The following is a 21362-nucleotide window of genomic DNA, read 5'->3' as shown; positions in this document are numbered from 1 at the left end:
GGGTTCCAGAGCTCAGCCGCCGCGTCCCCGGTGGGGCGCAGTCAGACCTTCTCTCTGGGGGATCGGGAGGGCCGTCAGCCGCGAGGGTCTGGGCCTGGGCTCTGGGCCTCAGCGGGGCGGCACCCGCTCTTCCACGGAGTCAGAGCCGTGGTCGTGGGGCTGGGCGCTGGCCCACACGGGACGGAGTCGGGGAGTTACTGCTGGTTCCCGAAGGTGCCCTGCCCCCCTCAGTGGGTGAAGTAGGCGGGCAGGTGGGTGTCCGTGAGGGGAGTGAGCTGTCCTCTGCCCCGCCCTCCCAGGTGGTGAGAAGGAAGGAGGTCACGGCCACTGAATCTGCTAAAAACTCTCCTCCCAAAGCAGCCCCGACTCCGGTGTTCAGTTCTGATGTTTGGAAACCTTGTGTCTCTGTTTTTCCAGCAATAAAATGGGGCCAGAGCAGCAAACCCCTCGGTATCACGGGGCCAGAGTCTAAGTGGTGAACGTGAAGGGGAAACAAGACCGTGGGACAGTTTCATTCTGCGACATCCGCTCATTCATCCACTCAACACGCCTCTCGTGTGCCCGCGTCCCACGCAGGCGTTGTGGGCTGGGGACCGAGTAGTGAGTTGGGTGGACGAGGTGGACGAAGGTGCCTGTTTCTTGGGGCTTCCTTTCCGGTGGGGACAGGCAGCAACCACTGAACGAGGACATAAACACGTTTACCAGTTGGCAGACACACTGATCCGAGTAATCGAATAACATCTTCTCTGTGAACTTCTGCTCAGAAATCTGTGAAGCCTGAACAGAAATTCTGCAGAACTTCCCTGCAGCCGCCATGCTTTGAGCACCTCCTGGGTGACAAGCATGTGCGAGGGTTTCTGAGCCAACAGAGCTGGTTCCTGCCCTCAAGGGGCTCCTGGGTCGTTGGGAGGGTCAGAGAAGGGCTCCGCGTGGGAGTGAGGTCCCGGGCGCTGGTCCACTGAAGGGCAGCGGGAGCTGGTGTTTGGGTCCCGTCGCTGCTGCTCGGGGCCTCTGTGACCCTCCTCCCGCTCTCTGCGCCGCACCTGTCCCCAGACCTCAGCGACCTGGGGGATTTCCCATTTTTCTAGCTGGATCTGACCTCATTCGGGGCCGGGTCTGCCCTTTGGCTACCGTGGCTGCTTGGCAGTGACCCTCAATGATCTAAAGGCTGACTCTCAGTCAACTTGAGCGAGTCCTCCGCTAGGCCCTGCAATTCAGGTTTGCCATCAGCGGGTGGCGACAGGCTCCCCCACCGCCACCCCTGCTGGGAAATCAGCGGAAGAAGACTTTCCTCCCTGTTGCACTTGACTGCTCGGGCTGGAGGGCGCGGAGCCGCGTGCGGGTCTGTGTTTGCTTCCCGGCTGTCCTCCTCCTCCTGCTCTCTGAGGTCAGTGTGACCTTGAGTACCACGAAGGGTCGGCTTTCGGGTGAGGGTCCTCTGCAGAAGGAGGCTGGTCTGCTTCTGTGGGAGTCCCTCCCAGGGTTCCTCCCCATGTTCTCTCCGTGAAGAGCGGGGGACAGGCTGAGTTCGCTGGGTCGCCAGGGTGTGACTGCTGGTCCCCTCGCCATTGGCCTGGGCTTCTGAGGTGCGCCGGGGTCTCTGCTTTGCCCTGCCCCAGAGAGGTGGGATGGAGCGTAGACAGGCGGGCTATTTAAGGCAGTGCCCGACCCCAGAGTTGAGGGGGTGGCAACAGCTGTCCGCAGTCCCTCACCCTGGTCTCTTTGTCTTGGAGATTTGACTTCCATGGCCGTTGACCCGTTCTGAGCGTCTCAGTCTCCCATCAGCTGTGTTTGTAGAGGGTTTGGGATGAGGAGGGCAGAGAGACCGAGGGGACGCTGTTGGCAATGATGCGGAAACAGCTCAGGTAAGAGAGGGGGCTGGTGGACTCTCTGGGTGCTTGGTCTGGGGAGGGGCCTCCATCCAGCTGGGATATCCTGGGGCTCCCGTGGGCCCCCTTGTCTGGGGGGAAATGTCAGCTTCCCCGTCTGCCCACTGGGGAATTAGTGCCCCATTCATTTGTCGAGAGTATTAGCCCTGAAAAGTGACTTTTCGCTTCTGCGTTGTTTGTTGGATCTTAGACTCTCCTGTGCTTTGAAATACGTCTTTCTGCCTGGGGTGGTTATTTCCCGATCAGAAAACCCGCCCACCCAGCAAGTTCTGAAGCAGGCCTCGATTGCTGTTTTCAGTTCCCTCGCAAGTGGGATCCAGCGCTCTCCCCCGTTTCTCACTGCTTCTCCCTCCTCGTCTGGACCTGCCGTTACGGCTCCCTCTGCACATAGACCTGGGCCGTCCGCAGCGGCGGCTCCTGGCCACGTGAGGCTGCTTACGTGTAAACTAACTGAAATTCAATGAGATTTAAAGTGCAGCTCCTCAGTTGGACTGGCTGCACCTCAGGGGCTTAAAAGCTCCTGACTGGTGGCCACCATACTGGACCCCCAGAACTGTTCTTTCCCCACCGTGGCAGGAGTTCCACGGGCTGGTGCGCGGCAGCCCGCCTGGGTCAGTTGGAGTTCAGACCTGCAGCAGACAGTGCTGTGGCCGTTTTAAGAGGAAAGACGCTTAGTATGAGAACTGGGGGCAAGGCCTCCAGGCGTGACCTCAGACCGCACCGGGGAGCGGACCTTTGTGAGCACGGGGACTCTGGTGTCAGCTGAGGCGTCAGGACTTGCTGTGCCGGCAGCTGGCTTCGCGACCACACCACCGTATCCACGGTCCAGGGACCAGGAAGCTGTGGCCAGAGCCTGTCTGTCCCTACAGAGGGAGAATATTGAAATCAGTGCCGCCCCCCCCCCCCCCCCGCCTGACTCAGTGTCAGCCGGGTCTTGAGTTGGCTGAGCCCACGGCCCCACCAGTCTGGGCACAGGGAGGCTGGACGGGGGTGTTCGGCTCCAAGCCCCCCGGGGACAGCAGGGCACGGAGGCGGCGGCCGGTGGCTGCTGAGCCAGTCCACCACCAGTCTGCACAGGGCTAAGCTGGACCCCCACCTCCCCGGGGTGAGCCCCACCGGGCTGGTGGTGGCAGGCCCTCACTATCTCCTGAGACCGAGACAGCGTCTAACCCGTCCGAGCGTTCCCGCCATCTGCCTCACGCACCAGATAGAGAAGATTAATGGCCTCCTGCTTTCTACTCATTTGGCCTTTAATGGGCAGAGAAAGCTCGGTTTCTGTTTCAGGTCGGCTGCTACGCTCTTAAAGGGAACATAGGCGCCTGGTCCCTGCAGCGAGACGAGCGCTTCTGAGAAGATCTCGGGTGGCCCCCGGCCGGAGAGAAAGCCCTTCCTTTGCGCCGCAGGACTGCTGAGCGCAAGGATGCGTGGGACCCGAGGAGGAAGTGCGTGCGTGGTCCTCGCCTTTGCACGTGTGAACTGCTGTTCCTCCACCCCGTAACCAGCGGGGGTGGTGGTGTGTGTACTGAGGCCGGTCCTGGGGAGTGACCCCCTCTGTGCACGGCTGAAGGTGCTGAGGCCAAAGAGGGAGGTCGTGCTGGCGAAGCAGGCCTGCGGCCCCGCACCTCTTCCACACACGTGGCTAACTGGGACCCCTTCCGGTGCCAGGGGTTGGGCTTCTCCAGTCAGAGATAACGGGGGGCAGGGAGATGGGTGGGGAGCCTGCTGGCCGCCAGGGTTTCCCGTCTGACTGGTTAGACAGGAGGTGGGGGTCGGGAGGAGATCTGAGAAGGAATCTGCAGCAGAGAGCAGAGGGAACAGCCTGCCGAGTGCGCGCAAAGGCACTGCGGCAGGTGAAAACAGCATGTCTGAGCGAAACGGGGCCAGGGCGGCAGGCGAGCGTTGGACTGGACTGAGGGAGGAGGCTCAGAGAAGTGGGAGGGCTGGTCCACGCGGGCTCACGGGCTGTGCCAGAGCCTGGACTTCGAAGAGATTTAACTGGGACAGTGACAGGGCCTGGTTCGTGATTCGTATTTCTTAAAGGTCATTCTGGCTGCTGCTGGAGGTTGGGCAAGAGAAGGGAGGCAGGTGCCAGGGGTGCCTGCAGCATCGCAGGCGACAGAGGGGTGGTGGCCTGGACCGGGGTGGTGCCTCGGAGGTGGAAATCGTTGCTCACAGCCTCTTCCCCAGAAGTGCTCCCCCACCATCACGGCCAGGAAGTAAGCAGGGGGGCCTGGAAAAGCACGTCCTTTGGGGCACGGGTGGATGGATTCCAGCGCCGTTTCCCAGGTCATCCTTATCACGACACGCTGTCACGACATTACGTTACAGTAGCAAACATACTGGGTAGGTTCAGGATGTGGCCCTGGACCAGGTGTGGCGATGGAGGTGGTCTAAAGAAAAACTCAGCCGTTCTTGGCTGAACGGCTCCAGGTCCCAGCATCACCCCCTCCCTCGCGGAGGTCCCGGGAGCAGGACCCTTGCAGAGCTGACATGCCTGGGGGCCTGGCCTCGTCCTGGGCCCTTGGAGCAGCAGCAGCAGCCATGTGTGCAGGAGGGGAACCTGCTCTGTCTTCAAGGGGGCTGGGCTGTGTGACAGGTGGCAGTCACTTTGTCCTGCACGAGGAGGAGCCCGGCCGGGAGCACCCACTAGTGTGTGCGCGTGTGGCCGGGCCGCTGAGCCTCTGCCCCGGGGCTGGTCCAGAGACTGGAGCCTCAGTGCGGAGAGTCTAGGGAGGCAGGAGCCAGCGCAGACTTAACTGGTGGCATCTTTTCAGCTGGCAGCCAGGAGACAGAGCTTTGAATCAGCTTTATAATTTGAAAATTGGTCTCTTTGCATCGGGTGGTTATTTCGTGCTAACAGAAGCCATCAGGGACACAGTGCTGCTTTCCTTCCTCCATGGCTCTGCTCCGGATCCACTAATGTGGGGCCTGAGATGGAGATTTTCCAGCCCTGGGATTCTTGGATCACTGCGCCCTCTTGTCATGGGGGGCCTGGGGGCCTGACGGAGCCCCGGGTCTGGGTGGGGAGTCATCCCAGTGGGTGGGGGACAGTGGCTTGAGGAAGGGAGGCTGAGCTGGGCCTCGAGGTGCAGCCTGGGTGAGGCCGGCTGAGGGCCACGCCTGTCTCTCCCATGTGCGCATACGTGTGCGCACATGCGTGCGTGTGCACGTGTACGTTTGTGCACGTGCGTGTGTGTACGTGTGCGTGTGTGCACGTGTGCGTGTGTCTCGAGGCCCTCCGCGGTGTCACGGGGCTGTGGCAGCGCTCGGGTGCCGGGACTGAAATACTGCCGGCTGTTTTCCTGTCCTCTGGCTGGGAGAGGCTGACATTCCACTTCTCCCCACGGGCTTGTTTGTATGTGCTTTCTCCAGATGGTGTGCTCCTGAGAGGTCCTGGGGCTCTGGGAACAGTTCATGGTATAAATGAGGTCACCCCCAGCGCAGAGTCCTCCGAAGTCAGCCCCCCAAGACGAGGCATTCAGACCCCCTCTCGGCTCCGCGGACCCTCGACCGCTTGCCCTTGGAAGCCCTGGTCCTGATGCCTCGGGGCGCCCGGGACCCTCCCACCCTGGCCTTTCCGGGGGGAAGGATGTGTCCGCTTGCCTACTGCTTCCTGCCTTCTTCCCAGACGTTGCCCAAAACCTCTGGCATTGCTTGGTTTGGGGAGGGGCCGGGCTGTGAGAGAGGGGATTAGGACAATGCCCGGGGGGCCGGCGAAGGTGAGAGTTTGAAGACCACGGCGTGCGGGAGGGCAGGAGGTGCTGGGGCCTCGTCGTCAGGAGAGGGTCAAGGTCTGGAGGATCCCACGGGGTGGAGACACGGCTGCTTTTATGTCCATGAGAGGAGAGGAGAAGTGGGTCCTGGAGCTCAGCGGAGGCCAGTCAGCATCGTCGATGCCAAACGGGGGTCAGGAGGAAAGGTTATTCACCGTAGATCCAACGGGAAGGTCAGAGTCGCAGCCCTCGCTGGTGAGCCCGGTGAGACTCGAGCCCGCTGGACCCGGGCAGTCCGGGGCGGCAGATGGAAAGAGATGCGTCCACCCTCCTCCGTCCTGGGGCGGGCGGCGTGGTGGGTGCCGTCCCGGGAAGACCACATCCGACATCCAGGGTGTTCTCGGGGAGGAAGTGCAGCCCCTTCAACCTCAGGCCGTGACCCCCAAGGAGCTGCTTTGCTCGTGGCCACATGTGAGTGCACATGTGTGCGTGTGGCACACATGCGAGGCCCCGGGAGGCGTGGACGCGGAGCCCTGGGAGGCCGCGGGCACCCCGCCCTCTCCCATCACGGACCCCCGCTCTCCCGCGCGGTGGAGATGCGCACGCTGCTCTCCGGCGGCAGGTGCCTTGGTGCGGCAAGTTCACTCCTCCAGCCTTTGCTTCCCGGGTCTCGTGGGAAAGGGGCAGGCCTGGCCTAGCGGGTCTTCCTCGATTTGTGCTTCAGACCCACCCGGTGAGCGCAGAGAGGACGGCGGCAAGCGTGCGAGAGACGAGACTCCTCCTGGGAAGCGCTGGCATCTCCGGGGTCCTGCCGTCCTGGCTGAACCCCTCCCCCCAGGGGCGGGGGTGCGGCACTGCCTGGCAGCTGGGGTGGGGGGGGGCCCGAGGAGGGAGTGATGCTGACGCGGAGTCCGTGCCAGGAGGAGGAGAGACGGTGAACTGAGGAGTGGGGACGGGGCTCTGATGCCACGGGGGCCAGGTGTGAAGGTTCAGGAGGCAGCTGTCAGGGGAAGGAGGGCAGCTGACCAGCTGGTACCAGAGCGGACCTGCGATGCTTACGTGGTGTCGTGGGGGGTACGTGTAGCCGTCATGCCGTTCTCGGCCTCTTGTGCCCCTGGTAGACATCACTAATCCATCACCGTACGCCTCCCTGCTGTGCTCAGGAAAGTCCCAGAACCCTTAGGTACAGCGTTTTGGACAGTCATGCCCATCAGCTGGCCAAAGGCCGGACACTTGCTGTCTGTCACTGGTGTGATTACCGGAAGGACAGAGACTTCGGAATCTGGTGGGAATGACAGCCCAGGGAGGTACAAGCTTTGTAGCGCTGAGCAAGCCTATTGGTTTCCGGGGACAGAAACCCAGTTTAGGTCGGCTTAAGTTTCTTGAGGAACAGAGCCGGAAGGCTCAGGGTAAGGCTGGCATCAGGTGTGGCTGGATGCAGGAGCCCAGTGGTTTTCAGTCTGTCTCTAGGGCAGAGTGGCTCCAGGCTCTGTGGCTAAGCCGGGTCACGTGCTCTGCTCTGAACTGGCCCCCATGCGGGACAGGGTGGCAGTGGGGGTGAGAGGGTCTAGACAGCCAGTCACACTGGGAGCAAAAGTTAGCTTGACGCTCAGACCTAGAGGGATGAGCCCAAGAAGAGAGCTGGGGAGAGGTGGCCGGGGAGGCAGAGTGTTCACCCGCACCCAGTGTGCTGCGGTGGGCGGGGAAGGGGCCGTGTGTCTGGGCCAGCAGCTTGCAGGTGATGTTTGCCTGCTGGTCTGGCTCCGGCCGCTGTCTCGTGGGTGACGGACGTGGCGTCCAGGTGCCGGGCTCTCTGCCCACAGGCTTATTACCCTGTTCTTTTGATTCCGTGGCACCTGGCCAGCCGACAAGTCCAAGGTCACAGTCTGTCCTGGGGCCCCGGCTGAGCCCATCCCTTAGTAAACCCTGTAGGATCTGGAATCCCTGGGGTGAGGCTCCAGCCGACCAGACGGAGGCCAGCCCACCAGGTGCGCGCGGTGTCGTAGGGACAGTCCTGAAGGTGTCAGTTGCCTTCAGACCTGAGATGCACAGACGCTTCTGCAGGATTTCACGGGTTCCTACCCAGGCTTCATTCCTGCCCGTGTCCCTGGCCCCCACCTGGTCACCTCCTGCTGCACACAGCGCCCTTCCCACATCCAAATGCTACGCAGTGAGTCAGCCAAACAGGTGGCTTTACTGCTGTAGACGCCGTGCTGTCTCCTGGTTTCTGCAGGCCAGGAATCCAGGATGGGCTTGCTGGGCGGTTCTGGCTTGGGTTCTGTCATGGGCTTGTGGTCAGTTGGTGACTGGAGCCCCTGGGGGCTGCCTGGGACCCCCCAGCATAGGCTGGCTGGGCTTCCTCACAGCATGGCGGCCTCGGGGCTGGGGCGGCGTTCTCCGACCTAGCCTTGGAGATCATGCCTGCTGTCACCGCTGCTGTGCGTTCTCGCTCACAGCAGTCACCAAGGGCCAGCCCCACTCCAGGAGGAGGGCGTGGAGATCCTGTTTCTCAATGGGATGATGTCAGATGATTTGCTGACGTGATTTAAAACCATCACAGCTCCGAACCCCTCCGTCCACCCAGCGCTCGTTGCCAGATGGGTTTGAAGCACCTGGCGGTGACCTTGCTTTGGCTCAACCCCTTCACCTTGTTTTTCTTTTGTTTTTGGAACTCGGGTGCAGAGATTCGAGTGAATTATACCCTTCGATTCACCGTCTGTCAGCCCTGATTCCTGCAGTGGCTCTCACGCATTCATTCCTCCTTCCTGTCTGTCCCCGTGTCCTGGTCTCGTCGTCCTCTCCTCCTTCCATAGACAGCCATTCTGCTCTCTTCGTATGTGTTCTTATAAATATGTATTTAATTGACACGTATTGCATTGCATCGTCATCTTTTTCTGCGTCCTTTTCTCCTCCCTGCGTTTCCAAGGCCCACACGAGCCGTAACGCGTCCATCTCCGGTCTTGTCCCCCTGACGTGACGCAGTGAGACTGAGGGGAGGGGAGTGACGTGTCCGAGGTCACACGGCTGAGCTGGGACCAGAGCGCGCTCCCTGCATCACACACTCATGTTTCCCTGTGGCCTCCCCGGCTCCTCCCGTAGTTGGAAATAAGATTTGTTTTACATTGTGAGCCTGGGATCCAGCACGTACCGCAGACTCTCCTGTTCTCCCCCCATAACCGCTGTCCCCTGTGCTCTGCCCTGCAGGTCCCAGCTATGGGAGCCCGCGCCCGGCTCATACCAACATGAACGCCAACGCGGCCGCGGGGCTGGCCCCCGAGCACATCCCCACGCCGGGGGCCGCGCTGTCCTGGCAGGCGGCCATCGACGCGGCCCGGCAGGCCAAGCTGATGGGCAGCGCCGGCAACGCCACCATCTCCACGGTCAGCTCCACGCAGCGCAAGCGGCAGCAGTACGGCAAACCCAAGAAGCAGGGCAGCACCACGGCCACCCGCCCGCCCCGCGCGCTGCTCTGCCTGACCCTGAAGAACCCCATCCGGAGGGCCTGCATCAGCATTGTGGAGTGGAAGTATCCTCTGTGCTGGGCGCCGCGGGGTGCCCGTCCCGGGGGCCGTCCGAGTGCGGAGCTCCAGGCCCCGCCCAGGCTCGGAGGGCAGTGCCTCTGGGGTCAGGCCTGGGAATCTGCGTGTGTCACAGGCCCCCCGGGGGGGGGTGCTTTATGCATGATAAGCAGTGTTTGAGAAGACGAGCCTCAGATGTAGTGAGCTTGCCCAGGACCCACTGTGTGCCGGGTTAACGGTGGCCCACACGCGGGCCCTGCCCCTCCTCCTGGGCTGTGACCTCCCAGCCCAGGGTGAAGGAGCCCCACGGAGGTGAGGGTGCTGGTCGGCGCCTGGCCCGTGGGGCAGGGCCTGGGAGCGTGCCGGCGTCACCTGGGAAGTTGTGCCGGCGCTCCGCCCAGGCCTGTGTGAACTCTGCAGCTGGGGTGGAGGACCCCGCCTGGGTTTCAGCACAGACCCACTTTATCTGGGCAGAACCCAGTGAGTGGGGCCTGCAGAGAAAATGGCTTTGAAGGGCTGGGCTCCCACCAGGCAATCATGGCCCTCAAAGATCAGCAGGTGCACCCCCGACTTTCCCCAGATGACATGCACCCACAGGGCCCCGCGGTTGGTGGCGGGCAGGACTAGAACCCTGGACTCAGTGCCCAGTGTTTCCATAGTCACGGTCCACACGTCTCCCAGGGCTCAGGACGGGGTGTTGGGTTTCATTTACGAGTTTCCGTGGAAAGATTTAAAAGTCTTGGGAGCGGATGAAAGGTAAAAGGTGACCCCAGAGAGTTCAGTGAGAAATGTTGGTAAATGCCAGAGCCCCCAGGCCCCAGGTCACGCGAGGAGGCGGCTGTGGAGCTGGCCCGTCTGTCCCGGGGCCAAGGTGTCCGCTTCCCTGATGGCCGGGTGAGAGCCCCGGCCGTGGGTGCCCTGGTCGTCGGGCTGCTGCCGTGGCTGCCCGGCAGAGCCGTGCGTGGGGGCAGCTGGGGCCCTGCGGCCAGGCTCCTCGAGATGGGCAGGAGACCTGGAGGAGCTGCACCGCCCAGGTCACACAGCTGGCGGCCGGCCGAGCAGGATTCAGGTCCAGGAGCCCGAATCTGAATCTGCGCTCCTGCCTCCCGCGATCCGAGAGTGCAGAGGAAAGGTGCCGGGGACGTTCAGAGGATGCTGAATGGGACACTGGGACCCGGGTCTGGGCCTGGACACCCAGCCCAGCAGCCCTGCCGCCTGTGCTCTGAGGGGTCAAGGCTCATCCGAACCGCCAGAGATGCAGTTTCCTCGTCTGTGGTGGGGAGTAACCTCGGTCACCTCCCCAGGATTTAGCAGGAGCTGTGGAGCCCGGGCCGCCGGGCGCACACTCAGAAACCAGACCTCAGGGGCCGTGTCCAGCGAGCACCCGAGACCTCCCGTCCTCTCTTCCCCTGCTGGGGTGGGCGGCTCCCGGGTGAGGAGTCCTGGGCGCTGAGTGAAGGCCAGGTGACCGCATGGCCTGGAAAGAAGGGGGGCAGCAGTGACACCCAGGGCAGCAGGGGAGCAGCGGGGAGCGTGACATGCCGTCCACGGGAGGCCGGACTCAGGCCCTGGACGGGGGAGCCGCCGTGTTAGCAAGGCCGCTACCCCGGTGCCCACGGTGGGCTCAGCCACCTCGTGTACCCCTCGGTGGGCAGGAGAGGAAGTGGACCAGCCTCAGTGGGGCTGGGTGGTGGCCTTCCCAGATTGCTGGGAAGGGTGGTGGGAGGTTAGGAGGTGGCCTGTAGTGCCAGCCCCTCAGTGCTCCCGGGACGCTGTCACAGGCGTGGAGGCAGCTTAAAGAGTGTCGGGTGGTCCAGGGAGACACACCACCTGCAGGGCATCCGGGGTTCTCCCCCAGTTTGCACCTTCTCTTCTAAGCAGGAGCCCCGCACTTTGACATAAGGACGCCCTGAACCGAGGGGGGCGGACTGACCACACAGGAGACACCCTGGGCTGGGCCGTCACCCACTTGGAGGAGACGGGTGATGCTTGAGGTCTGGGGGCGCTGACCTCGGCCTGCTCGAAGGGCAGCAGGGCCTATGGGAAAAGATGAGTCAGAGGCCTGGCTCTGGCCCTGGCCCTGCCGTTGGCCAGCTCGGGACCTGGGAGAGGTGGATTGATTTTCTGTGTCTGTCAAATTGGGGGCTGGGCAGGCCCGCTGCACGCCGTCTTCTTGGCGTCAGGGCACACGCAGGAAGTGCCAGTGTTTGTGAGGCCTGCTGGGTGTGTGGACGCCCAGCTCTACCCTCGGGGCACGCTGGCCAGGAGGCCCTGGGCTAAATATTCCCCTGGCGACACAGGTCCGAGGCGGCCCGTGGCAGAGGAGTGAACAGCGGACTCTGGGCGGGGGTCTGGGTTACGGTCCTGGCTTCAGCACCTGCTGTGGGCACTTGGGAAAGTTTCTCAGGCTCTCTGGGCCTCAGGGGTTTGGACTGGACGCTGTCTAGGGTCTCTTCCTGCCCCAAGACTCATCAGCTTTGTGAGTGCAGGTTCCCTGGAAGACGGAGGGGCCCCTTCTTCCAGGAAAGTCCACCCTCTTTTCTTCCCCCTCCTGTAGGACCCCGACGAGGCTGGAGGCTTGGCCGTGTTGGGGAGGTGGGGGTGGGGGGTGAAGTCCACGAACCGGGCGTTGCCCCTGAGGCTCCCTGCGCTGGCCTTCGGGTGAGGGTGCAGGGCGGGAGGGGTATTGTCCCAGCTGCTCATTTTCATCTTGAGAATGTGTCTGCCCTGATACTCTGATGCAGGAATCCGGGCACGGGGACCTCCCTGAGTGCTGGGGGGTGGACCTGGCTAATCCCTTTGGGCCTGGCACGTCCTCGGGAAAGTCAGGAGGCCCTGGGTCACAGGCCTGGCTCCCCGAGGGCCGGGCCCCCGCAGGCTGAAGAGGCCAGGCGTCTGCAGGGAGAGAGCACAGCCTGCCGTGCTCCTGGGGTCGGGACCCCGGCACCTTCAGGCTCGCTGGAAGCGGTCAGAGAGTCAGGGGGGAGGGAAAAACAGTCTAAGCTTCAGGTTAAAAGATTGAAGGTAGCATCTCCAGACTTCAGTGCGAAGTCTAAAGGTCAAGTCCCTGCCTTGCACCCCGCGGGGCCCGCCTCTCCCACCGTGAGCTCCCCGGAGCCCGGGTGTCGGCAAGCCCTGGCTGGAGACGGCGCCGCTCTTTCAAAGCCACCCTGGAGCCCACGTGAGGGAAAATGAAGTCCAGTGCAATCTAAATAAATACAAGACGGGGAAAAGTTTCAGAAATCTGTGTTTACTCTGGCACGCGACTGGCCTCCACTGCTTTGACATATTAGGAAAAATTTTGGCGGGGCCCCACTAGGAGCACTTAAAAAGGCACATGTTTCTTTTCAGAATACAGGGGCTTGGAATGTATTGTTCAAACAAAATTCCTATGAATCTTTGATTCGTTTTTAAAAATATATCTGTGCGTGTGTGTGTCACTGGCGTGTTAACTTCCTTAACCCCTTCCGCAGGCCATTTGAAATCATTATTTTACTGACGATTTTTGCCAATTGCGTGGCCTTAGCCATCTACATCCCCTTCCCAGAAGACGACTCCAACGCCACCAATTCCAACCTGGTAAGTGCACTGTCGCGAGCGTCTGCCTTTGCATCCAAGTCGGGGGAGGCCGAGCGCGGGTCACGCGGACTCGAGCGAGAGCGTGTCTGGCGCGTGCGGACATCTGCCCGGATGTCAGCTCTGCTGCTCTCTGTTCAGGTCAGCACCTGTCGTCTCTCGGCCTGTGTTCGGAAGGAACGTGGCCATCAGGTGGCAGTGAGCTGGGTGTGCGCCCGGGAGTGTGAGTTCTGGGCGGCACCCTCAAGGGCAGGTGTTTGCGGGATCAACGAGCGTTCTGGGTCATCTGTTGCGTCTGCTTCCGGGGCCTTTGTTCTGCAGGGAGGGGTCGCTTGGGTTATCTGTAGCATCGGTGCTTGATAAAAAATTTCTAGGAAGCTTTTAGGAAAGCGTGTCTCGCAGCCGAGACGTACTGTTTGCTTAGAAAGGTTTTATGTTCTTGGGGCCAGTGGCTTTCCGTCTGGTTGGTTGGGAGGCCAGGGCTGGCAGTTTGGGGCTAGAATGTGTCCATGGAAAACGTGTGGAGAGTGTTTACTTTGGGCTGAGCGTGAAGTCATCACGGAGGCCTCCGCGCCGCCGGGCATGGGGGAAGGAGCGCTGGAACGCGGCTGGGCGCTCCGGGTGCGGGGCCGCCGGCGCGGAGGGAAGCCCTGTCCCCTGCCGTCCGCTGCCAGGACACCACGGCTCTCACGGGAGCCCCACAGAGCGCCTCTCCTGCCGCCAGCACCTTCCTCTAGTAAGCGAGACCGGACCGTCCGATGAGATGGTTCCTGGAGGAGGCGGGCGGAGCTGAGAGCCGCCTGCTGCTTCCCTGGCTTCTCGCGATATCGCGGGGTCATTATCCTGCTCTTCGGCCGCTGCCCTTTTCCCTTGGCTCCACCAGCAGGTCCGTCTGATGCCCATTTGGGCTTCGTGGCCAGGTTCTCACACGAGCTGCAGCTCCACCTTGGACGATGTTTGGGGTGTGGGGTGGCAGCCGCCGCCCATGGGCCACGTGTGGGGTCAGGCCCGGAGCTGGCTCCTGCGCCAAGTGATGACACGGCCACCGGAGTCCACGTGGCCTTCGGAGGCGCAAACGTGTCCCTCAACAGTCAGGAAGCCTTCGCTGTGTCAAGAGAAATACAAGAGGAGTGTGTCACGTGGCCCCTGGGAAGGCCGCCTCTGTTGGTGTCTCTCCTTCCCCGAGCGTCGCCTCCCGCCCCACCCCGTCCTCCCCGAAGAAGCTTCACACTTAATCTGTGGTTTGGAGAAAGAATCCTCGTCTTCTCTGGAAGCCAGAGAAGCTTTGGGTCGACTCTGGGCCCGAGCACAGAGGGGTCTGCTGTCATCTTGGGCCTCAGAGCCCAGGAGGATTAGCAGGGCCTCTGGGGGAGCTGGGCGGGCTGGGGTCTGCGGGGCCCACCCCTCCGGGCTGGAGAGCACGGGGTCCCGGGGTGTCCTCTGGGGTGGGGGTTGCAGAGGGCACAGAGGGGCTCAGCGAGACGCGGCGAGACAGTGGTTTCTCAAGTCGCTCGGCCGAGTGACGCTTGCGCTCTAAAACTGGGCGGTGCTGTTGGTCGCACGGTTTGGACTTCCTTGTGCCGTGTGTTTACAACGGGCGAATCTCACTGTTTGTGAACTGTACCCCAGTGACACTGATTTGAAGAAAAGGGTGACAGCCACATGCCAGCCCACACCTCTCAAGGCTTCCCGGCCTGTCGCTCTGGCCTCCCAGGTGACCGGCGGGGTGGGGCGGGGCAGGGCCGTGGGTGGAGGGAGAGGTGGTCGGAATGGCCAGGGGGTTACAGTAGGAACTGGGGGTGCAGAGAAGAGCGTGGGGGCCTGGAGGGGGTTGCAGTTACTAAGGCAGTGGCTGCCTGTCTCGAGCCGTGGGTTGGGCAGTGACTTTGTCAATTAAGGAAGCGTGCTGGGAAGATGGGGGGTGTCCTCCATCCTAAATATATGCGTGTGCGCACACATACACACAGACACTTCCCAGCTCTGCTGGCTCCGTCCCTGAACTGCCTTTCGGGGATGTGTGCACACACACAGGGTCGTACTTTGAGTCTGATTTTTCTGAGGCAGGGTCTGCCTTCGCCTCCTCGGCCGGCTCCTCTCTGCTCCCCCCTCGGAGCCCCGGCCCCCGTCCGCGGGGTGCGGCAGACACGGGTCTCAGCTGGCAAACTCGGGAGGAGGAGAAACCTGACTTGTTTTTCTTTCTCTAACAGAACATAACGTCTGACCTGAGGCCCCGCCGGGCCCGGTGGTGTCAGCCTCGGCCCGTCCCCTGGGCTTGTGGCTCCGTCTGGGGTCTCCCGGGGTCACCGCGTTACTGGCCCGGGGGGCAGACACCCCTTGGTGTGCTCCACGCCCGCTGGACCCTCCTGGGAGGCCTTGGACTCTGCGCGCGCAGACGGCGTGGTCTCCTGTTCCCCACGTCAGGCTCTCTGGGCCGCTTCTGGGGCCGCGGGGGCGGGACGGGCTGAGGATTCCAGGATGCACCCGGGGTCTCACTCATGTTTGCTTCTCACTGGTGCTCCCGAGTCCGTCTTAGGATCTTTGTTGCGTCGCGGTCGCCCAGCAAACTCCTCTGGGGTCTTCCAGACTCGTCTGTGACCTGACCTTTGCCCTGGACCTCAGAAGCCACCGTCAGACTTCATTTTCTGCACCCTCTGGGCCATGCCTTCCCTGGGGCAGTGAGGGCCCCGACTGGATGGCCACAGTCTCTAGGAAAACCCCCGAAACGAACAGCCAAGCAGAAGCCACGCTGGCTGATGGGGCAGGAGAGCAGGGGCGCCAGCAGCATGGTCAGGACCTGGCCACTCCCCCCCCCCCCACAGCTGTTGTCCGGTGCCCCTTGGAAGACTTCCACGCCTTGGCTTGGGGCGCGGTCGGTTCCTGGTCTGCCCTCGTCTCTCTGACTCCCCTTCCTGCGTCTGCGGATCTGTGACTGGGCTCTGTCCTGCCCGTCTCCTTCTGGTTTTCCGTTCTCTCCCTTGGTGAGCTCAGCCGCTTTCACGATTTTTCATTCCCTTTCTACGTAAATTGTTCCTAGACTTCTGTCCCCAGCTCCAAGCTGGACCGGTATCCTCTGTACCAGCGAGGCCGTTGGGCAGGGCAGTGACTCCCGACCCTTCTTGGTTGTTATAAACGCCTGGAGAGCTTGAACTGCACAGACTCCAGCGTTTTGGAAGCTCTGGTTCAGGTTTGGAGTTCCAGGGCGTGGCCCAGGAGGCTGAGTTTTTAAAATTCCTCCTGCTGGGGGGGCAATGTGGGTCAGTAGGTGCCGTCAGCCAGGAGAAAGACTTGGGGAGAAAGGTCACATTTAAGGGGGAGGGGACGAGGGGGGCAGTTTGGGGTTAAGTGAGGAGCTCCTACAAAATGCAGGCGGATTCGTCCTACGGGGCAGGTGCAGGGCAGGAGCTCGGAGACAGCTGTGTTGGGGAGAGACGGGGTGGGGGGATGGAAAGAACCCCGGGTCTGGCGCCGAGCACCTGCGGCAGGTGCAGCGGGAGAGGTGGGGCAGGTGAGGGGAGGGGCGTGCCCGGCCCCAGGGACGCTTGGCCTGACAGTCGGAGGGAAATCGGGGAGAGCCGTGTCCGAGAAGCTAAGAGAACAGAGTTTAAGCTTAAAGGAGGCACTGGCTGGTGGTTCACACCTGTCTCTCTGGCAGCTCAAGGCCGGACAGTGAGGAGAGCTGAGCGTGGGCTCGGTGTGGGAGGAGGGGACACTGACCACGTCTGCAGCCTTGAGGGCCCTGAAACGGGAGGTGCAGACGGCTGTTTCCTGAGCCTTGACTGAAACTCCCCTCGTCACGTGAACGCGGTCCCCAGGTCATTTACGGGCCCCTGCAATGAAGCTTGAGAACCCCCCTCCCCGCCCCCGCGGCTTGCATAGCTTTTGTTTGAATAAGAAGGGGCCGTGTTTGAGATTTGCAAAGGTTAACCGCTGTATACAAAAACAGATGAAAGGCGGGTTTCTTCTGCACAGCACAGGGAGTTCTACTCAGTGTCTTGTAGCCTTTAAAGGAAAAGAATATGAAGACGAATGTATGTATGTGGACGCATGGCTGGGACGTTGCGCTGTGCACCGGAAACCGAGACATTGTAACTGACTGTCCTTCAATTAAAAAAAAAAAAGAAGAGAAAGGGCGTCTCTGGAGCCCTGCTCTGTGTAGTAGGCGCTGCTGCGCCTTCAGCGGTGGTTCCGCAGCCACGGTGGGTGCGTGAGGGTCAGCTGGGAGTCAGAGCGCAGAGCCCCAGGCCCCGCACATCCCGGTCTGTGCGTGCAGGTGGGCCCGGGAGTCGGTGTGTTCACACCCCCCACCCCCCGACGCCAGGGCTCACTGGATGGTCTCTGAGAAGAGAGACCAGGACCTCCGAGGTCCTGGGAGTGGGTCCCCGCCAGCGCGCCCTCTCCCCACGGCTGTCTTTAGGATCCAGACAGAAAGGGGAGCCGCGTCAACTGCCGACAGGGCCCCTCGTGGGGTCCGAGGACGACCTGTTTGTTCAGCAAAGGCGCTGGCACTCTGGAGGGAGCAGCCCCTCCCAGCCGCAGCCCTGCTCCCCGGCCTGACTCGCCCGTTCACTTTCCTCCCCCGTCCCCGTCCTCTCTTCCCAGGAGGTGGAACGTGTGCCCGGCTGAACCGTTACCGGCCTTTTCCTCATCATTTCAGTCCAAGCCTGTGTGTTTGGTGCTCCGTCTAGCATCCACGGTTGCACCCCAATCTGTCATATTTGTTTCCTTTCCTGGTGCCGGCGGAGCAGACGGAAACGTGAACTGGCCCCTTGACGCGACGTTTCTCTCCGCATCCGTCACAGTCCGGTTACGGGCAGTGCCACCTGCCACCCGCCACCCAGAACGTCCTGTATAATAGCGCTCTGACACCCACCCCCGCCCCAGCAGCCGCTCCCCTGCAGGTAAACCGCTCTGTTTCCACGGAGCAGACTCATTGTGCGTGGAAAACTCCCAGCTCTGCAAACCCAGAGGCCCACGCAGACTTGGCTTGGGCTGAACTGTTAAGAGAATATATTTGGCATCTGACCTTGTGCGGAGAACAGGGCTGTGTACTTTCTGGAGCCAGGGCCAGGCTGTCCCCGGAGGTGGAGGGAGGAGGGGTTACTGTGGGGCTGGGGTCAGGGGAGAGGGCGCTGAGTGCCGGGAAGAACGCCGGGGTGCCCAGTTTCCCATTTATGCTGTGAAATGGGGGTGACAGTGGCCACCTCAGCTGGCCGTGGGGGTGAAGTGAGTTAGGGCCGTGGACCCTCCGGGCAGTGTCCGCACGGTCCAGCGTGTGCTGCCTGGAGAGCTCTCAGCAGAGGCTGGGGGCTGCCTCTGTTTGGTCCCAGAGGTGAGCCGCACCAGTGTTCCTGCGGGAGAGCTTTGTTGGGGAGGAAACCCAGAAGGCCTGCTTCTGGCAGCTGCCCCCACCCTGGGACATGGGCATATCAGCCCCGCATCCCCTTCCTGGTCCCGCCGCACGGGGTGAGGAGCAGAGGGGCCTGGTGGCTGTGGGGCTGCCCCCGCCCCACAGTGACTGTGCCTGGGACAACCCTGTGCCCCTCCTGGTCACAGCTCGGGAGCCAGGCTGCTCCCGAGCTCTGTGAAGGTTCCCCCTTCCCAGGCCACACCTGGCCGGGGACACCCCCACGGCTGAGGGCCCCTCGAGCTCTGAGATGAGTCGGAGAACTGATCTCAGGCAGGCGTCCGAACGCGCCGGACACGCACACTTTGCACAGACCTGGGCTCGCGCAAGACGCTGACTGTGGTGAGGAGAATCCGGTCCGCGCCACGCACGGGCCGCGGGGTGGGAGGCACGGGGCTCAGTCTGCCTTCTGAGAGGAGAGTCAGCCTGATGTAGGGCCAGGGGAAGGGGTTTCGGTGGAGGGTGGGCCCCCCTCCCAGGGTCCAGCTGGGACCTGGGCAAGGGTGTGACCTGAAAGCCGTTCTGGGGCCGGGGCTGCAGGCGCTGACCGGGGAGGAGAGGCCTGGGCTGCGTGGCCCCCGTCCCTCTCTGAACCTTTCTGTTGTGTGTCTGCTGGCGGTGGGGCAGTGACGCCTGCTCAGTCATAGTGAGTCCCTCTGCGGAACGACCACCAGGCGCCAGCGCTTTGCAAACACGGCTTCTAATCTCCACGACAGTAAGTCACCGTATCTCTTTACTTGTTTACTTGAGGGCAGAGAATTTATCCCTCTGGACGGCTGCTCGGCCCCGGTGCCTCCTACAGGGACTGGCGCACGTCAGGCCCTCGATAAATATTTGTTGAGCGAGTGGATGGGGGGGGGATGGACCCCGCCAGATGGCGTCCCCTGAGGTCACAGAAGCACAGTGACTGGTGGCTGAGGGCCGAGCGTCACACGGACCCAGGGCTGTGTGGGGGGTGGAGGCTTCGCCCTGTTCTCCGGAAGTTTCGGGGTCCAGGAGACGCAGTGTGAAGGTGTCTCCGGGGTTAAACACCCCTAACGGCAGTCACTGGTGTTTTAAAGAATCAGCTTGGTTCTCTGGCAGGTGACCTGGGCGCAGCTGAGGCCGCCGAAGGCACCCGGGTCGCGCGCTGCAGGGCTTGGAGCTCTGACTCGGTGACCGTGGCTCACGTGTCGGCTCTGTGTGCGGACGCTGCCCAAGGGCCTGAAGTGTCTCAGTAACCCCGCGAGACCATCCTGTTGCCCTCCCGCTTCACGGGTGAGGACGGTGCCGCTCGGAGAAGGGAGACGCTCTGCCCTTGAAACGCAGACGACGCTGTGCTGTGGGTGCAGGCGTGTGTCCTTCACGTCACGGGACAGCGGCCTCCGGGTGCGGAGGTGTCCAGGGCTCCCTGGGCTGCGTGGGGGCTGTGACCCTCCCACCGCCACCCTCACAGACAGCACGAGGCTTAGAACCGCCCGCCCCCAGGCCCGCTGCCCTCAGGAGAGAGGACGGGGTGTGGGGAGGCCAGTGCGGCAGGGACCGGGCTCTCCGGTGGACGGAGGGTCCCGCACGGAGGCCGCTTCACCCTGCGGGCGCAGCTCTGAGTGCGGGGCGCCCCTCCCTCGAGGTTCCAGAGGAGGAGGCCTGGCCTGCTCTGCACTTGCCCGAGGACAGGGCGAGAGGGACGCGGCTTTGAAGTCTGAGTAGGTGACACCTTTTGCTCTATTTTTATCCATTTGTGTTCATTTTGGGCGAGAAATGTTCCATATATACTTTCACACTCCAGGTAATGGAACCCTTCTCATGTACCAGCTCCTTTTAACCTAAGTATATTTGAGGAAAGTCTTTCTAGAATATAAAATTCGAATCCTTGGATCCTTACAAGAAAATTGGGGGCACAGTCATCCTTTTTCCGGGACTGCACTGTCCTCGGGCATCTCAAGTGTGGGACCTGCTGTGAGGCTGTGACGCCTTTGTGGGGAGGGGAGCGGAGGACGTGTGGTCCCGGAGCTGGGGTCCGGGAGGGCCCGTGTGATGCTCAGGGCCCGCCGCTGCGGGCGTCAGCCGGCTCCGGCCCCGGCCTGCCCGTGGGGCACGCTGCCCGCGCCTGTGGGCCTGGAGCCAGGTCGCAGACCCTTGCAGCCGGTCGTGTGCTGAGTGGGAGCAGTGGGTCTGCACTGAGGAGCTCCCTTAGCGGTGAAGTGCACCGGCCCTAACGGTGGATTTGGGGACGCTGATTTTGGCTTCTCCGAAGCCTTTCTTCCCCTCCTTTCCCTTTGTTCTTACCGGTTTCTGCGTGATTGAAGCTGTCAGATCAGCCGTCCGACTAGCTGTAACAGTAACGTCCACGCTCGCCAGCCGCCCTGCGGCGGCAGCGTTCTGAGAGCGAGGCCGTGCTGACTCACCGGGAGACCCCTGGACTGTTGGAGGCCTTTCATTTCAGGGGGAGGAGAGTGAGGCACAGAGAAGTGAATTAGCTCGGCCAGGCCGCACAGCCCAGGTGTGCCTCCCAGTCCCTGCCTTAGTGCCCCGTGGCCCCCCAAGGCCTGCAAGGGGGGCATTTGCTTCAGTCACTGGGCCTCGCCCTGCGTGTGTGGGACAACCGCGTCGGTCCCTCCACCAGTAACCGCGGGGGCCGTTGTGTGTGTGAGACACTGGTGCCACCTAGAAGGCGTGGGGGCGGGTGCGCGGGGCCGTGATGCTCGAAGCACGGGGGATTCTGACAGTGGCGACGTCCCTGGGCTGGGCTCATTGTCCCGGGTTCCAGCTCCATCAGGACTGGCCTTGTCACCCCACCTCCTAGACTCGAGGCTCCTGGGCTGTGAAACAGGGGTGGTAACCCCGTCTGCAGCGTCGGGCCCAGAGGAGAGGGCGCTGCGGGAAGGCCAGCGGCTGTGAATGGAGCCCAGTTCTCACGGCGACGGTCACCGCTGTCGTCACTGGAGCAGACGCATACGCTGACCCCCTCCTGGCGTGTTCCCCTGTGAACTTTCCCTCGGCCTCCTCTCAAGATAACTTGGGGATGAGAGCACAGGCTGAAATCCAGATTTAGTTCCTGACCTTTCCAGGCCGGATGGGAGCCGTGTGGCTGCAGAGGCGGGTGGGGCGTCGGGCCAACTTACTTCCCGTGGGGGCCCGGCCCGTCCCCTCGCATGGGGGCCCCGGGGCAGCTGGTCCGGTCCTCCTCTCGGTCCCCCTCCCAGCATGGGGGTGGGGCAGGTGCGGTCCTACCACCTGCCTGGCCCGCCTCAAACATACGGGACTGTTGGAAACACAAGCC

General features: G+C 62.4%; 1 protein-coding gene across 18 annotated transcripts in view; it reads left to right on the top strand.

Moving 5' to 3' along the window:
* Window positions 1-21362, top strand: part of CACNA1C (calcium voltage-gated channel subunit alpha1 C) — a 435155-nt gene that overhangs the window by 102406 nt on the left and 311387 nt on the right. For 16 of the 18 annotated variants that reach the window (XM_074357570.1, XM_074357565.1, XM_074357567.1 and 13 more), the window contains exons 2-3: window positions 8807-9128; window positions 12594-12699. In XM_074357570.1, coding sequence (XP_074213671.1) covers window positions 8807-9128; window positions 12594-12699 — 428 coding nt within the window. Of the gene's footprint in view, window positions 1-3294; window positions 3332-8806; window positions 9129-12593; window positions 12700-14240; window positions 14411-21362 lie in introns of those variants that run through there. The other 2 variants (XM_074357566.1, XM_074357573.1) reach the window with 2 other exon arrangements.

The sequence above is a fragment of the Camelus bactrianus genome, chromosome 34, assembly GCF_048773025.1.
Source record: "Camelus bactrianus isolate YW-2024 breed Bactrian camel chromosome 34, ASM4877302v1, whole genome shotgun sequence".
In the NCBI taxonomy this organism is placed as follows: domain Eukaryota; kingdom Metazoa; phylum Chordata; class Mammalia; order Artiodactyla; family Camelidae; genus Camelus; species Camelus bactrianus.
The sequence above is the reverse complement of the archived record's forward strand: the minus strand, read 5'-3'. Positions and strand labels throughout refer to the sequence as shown.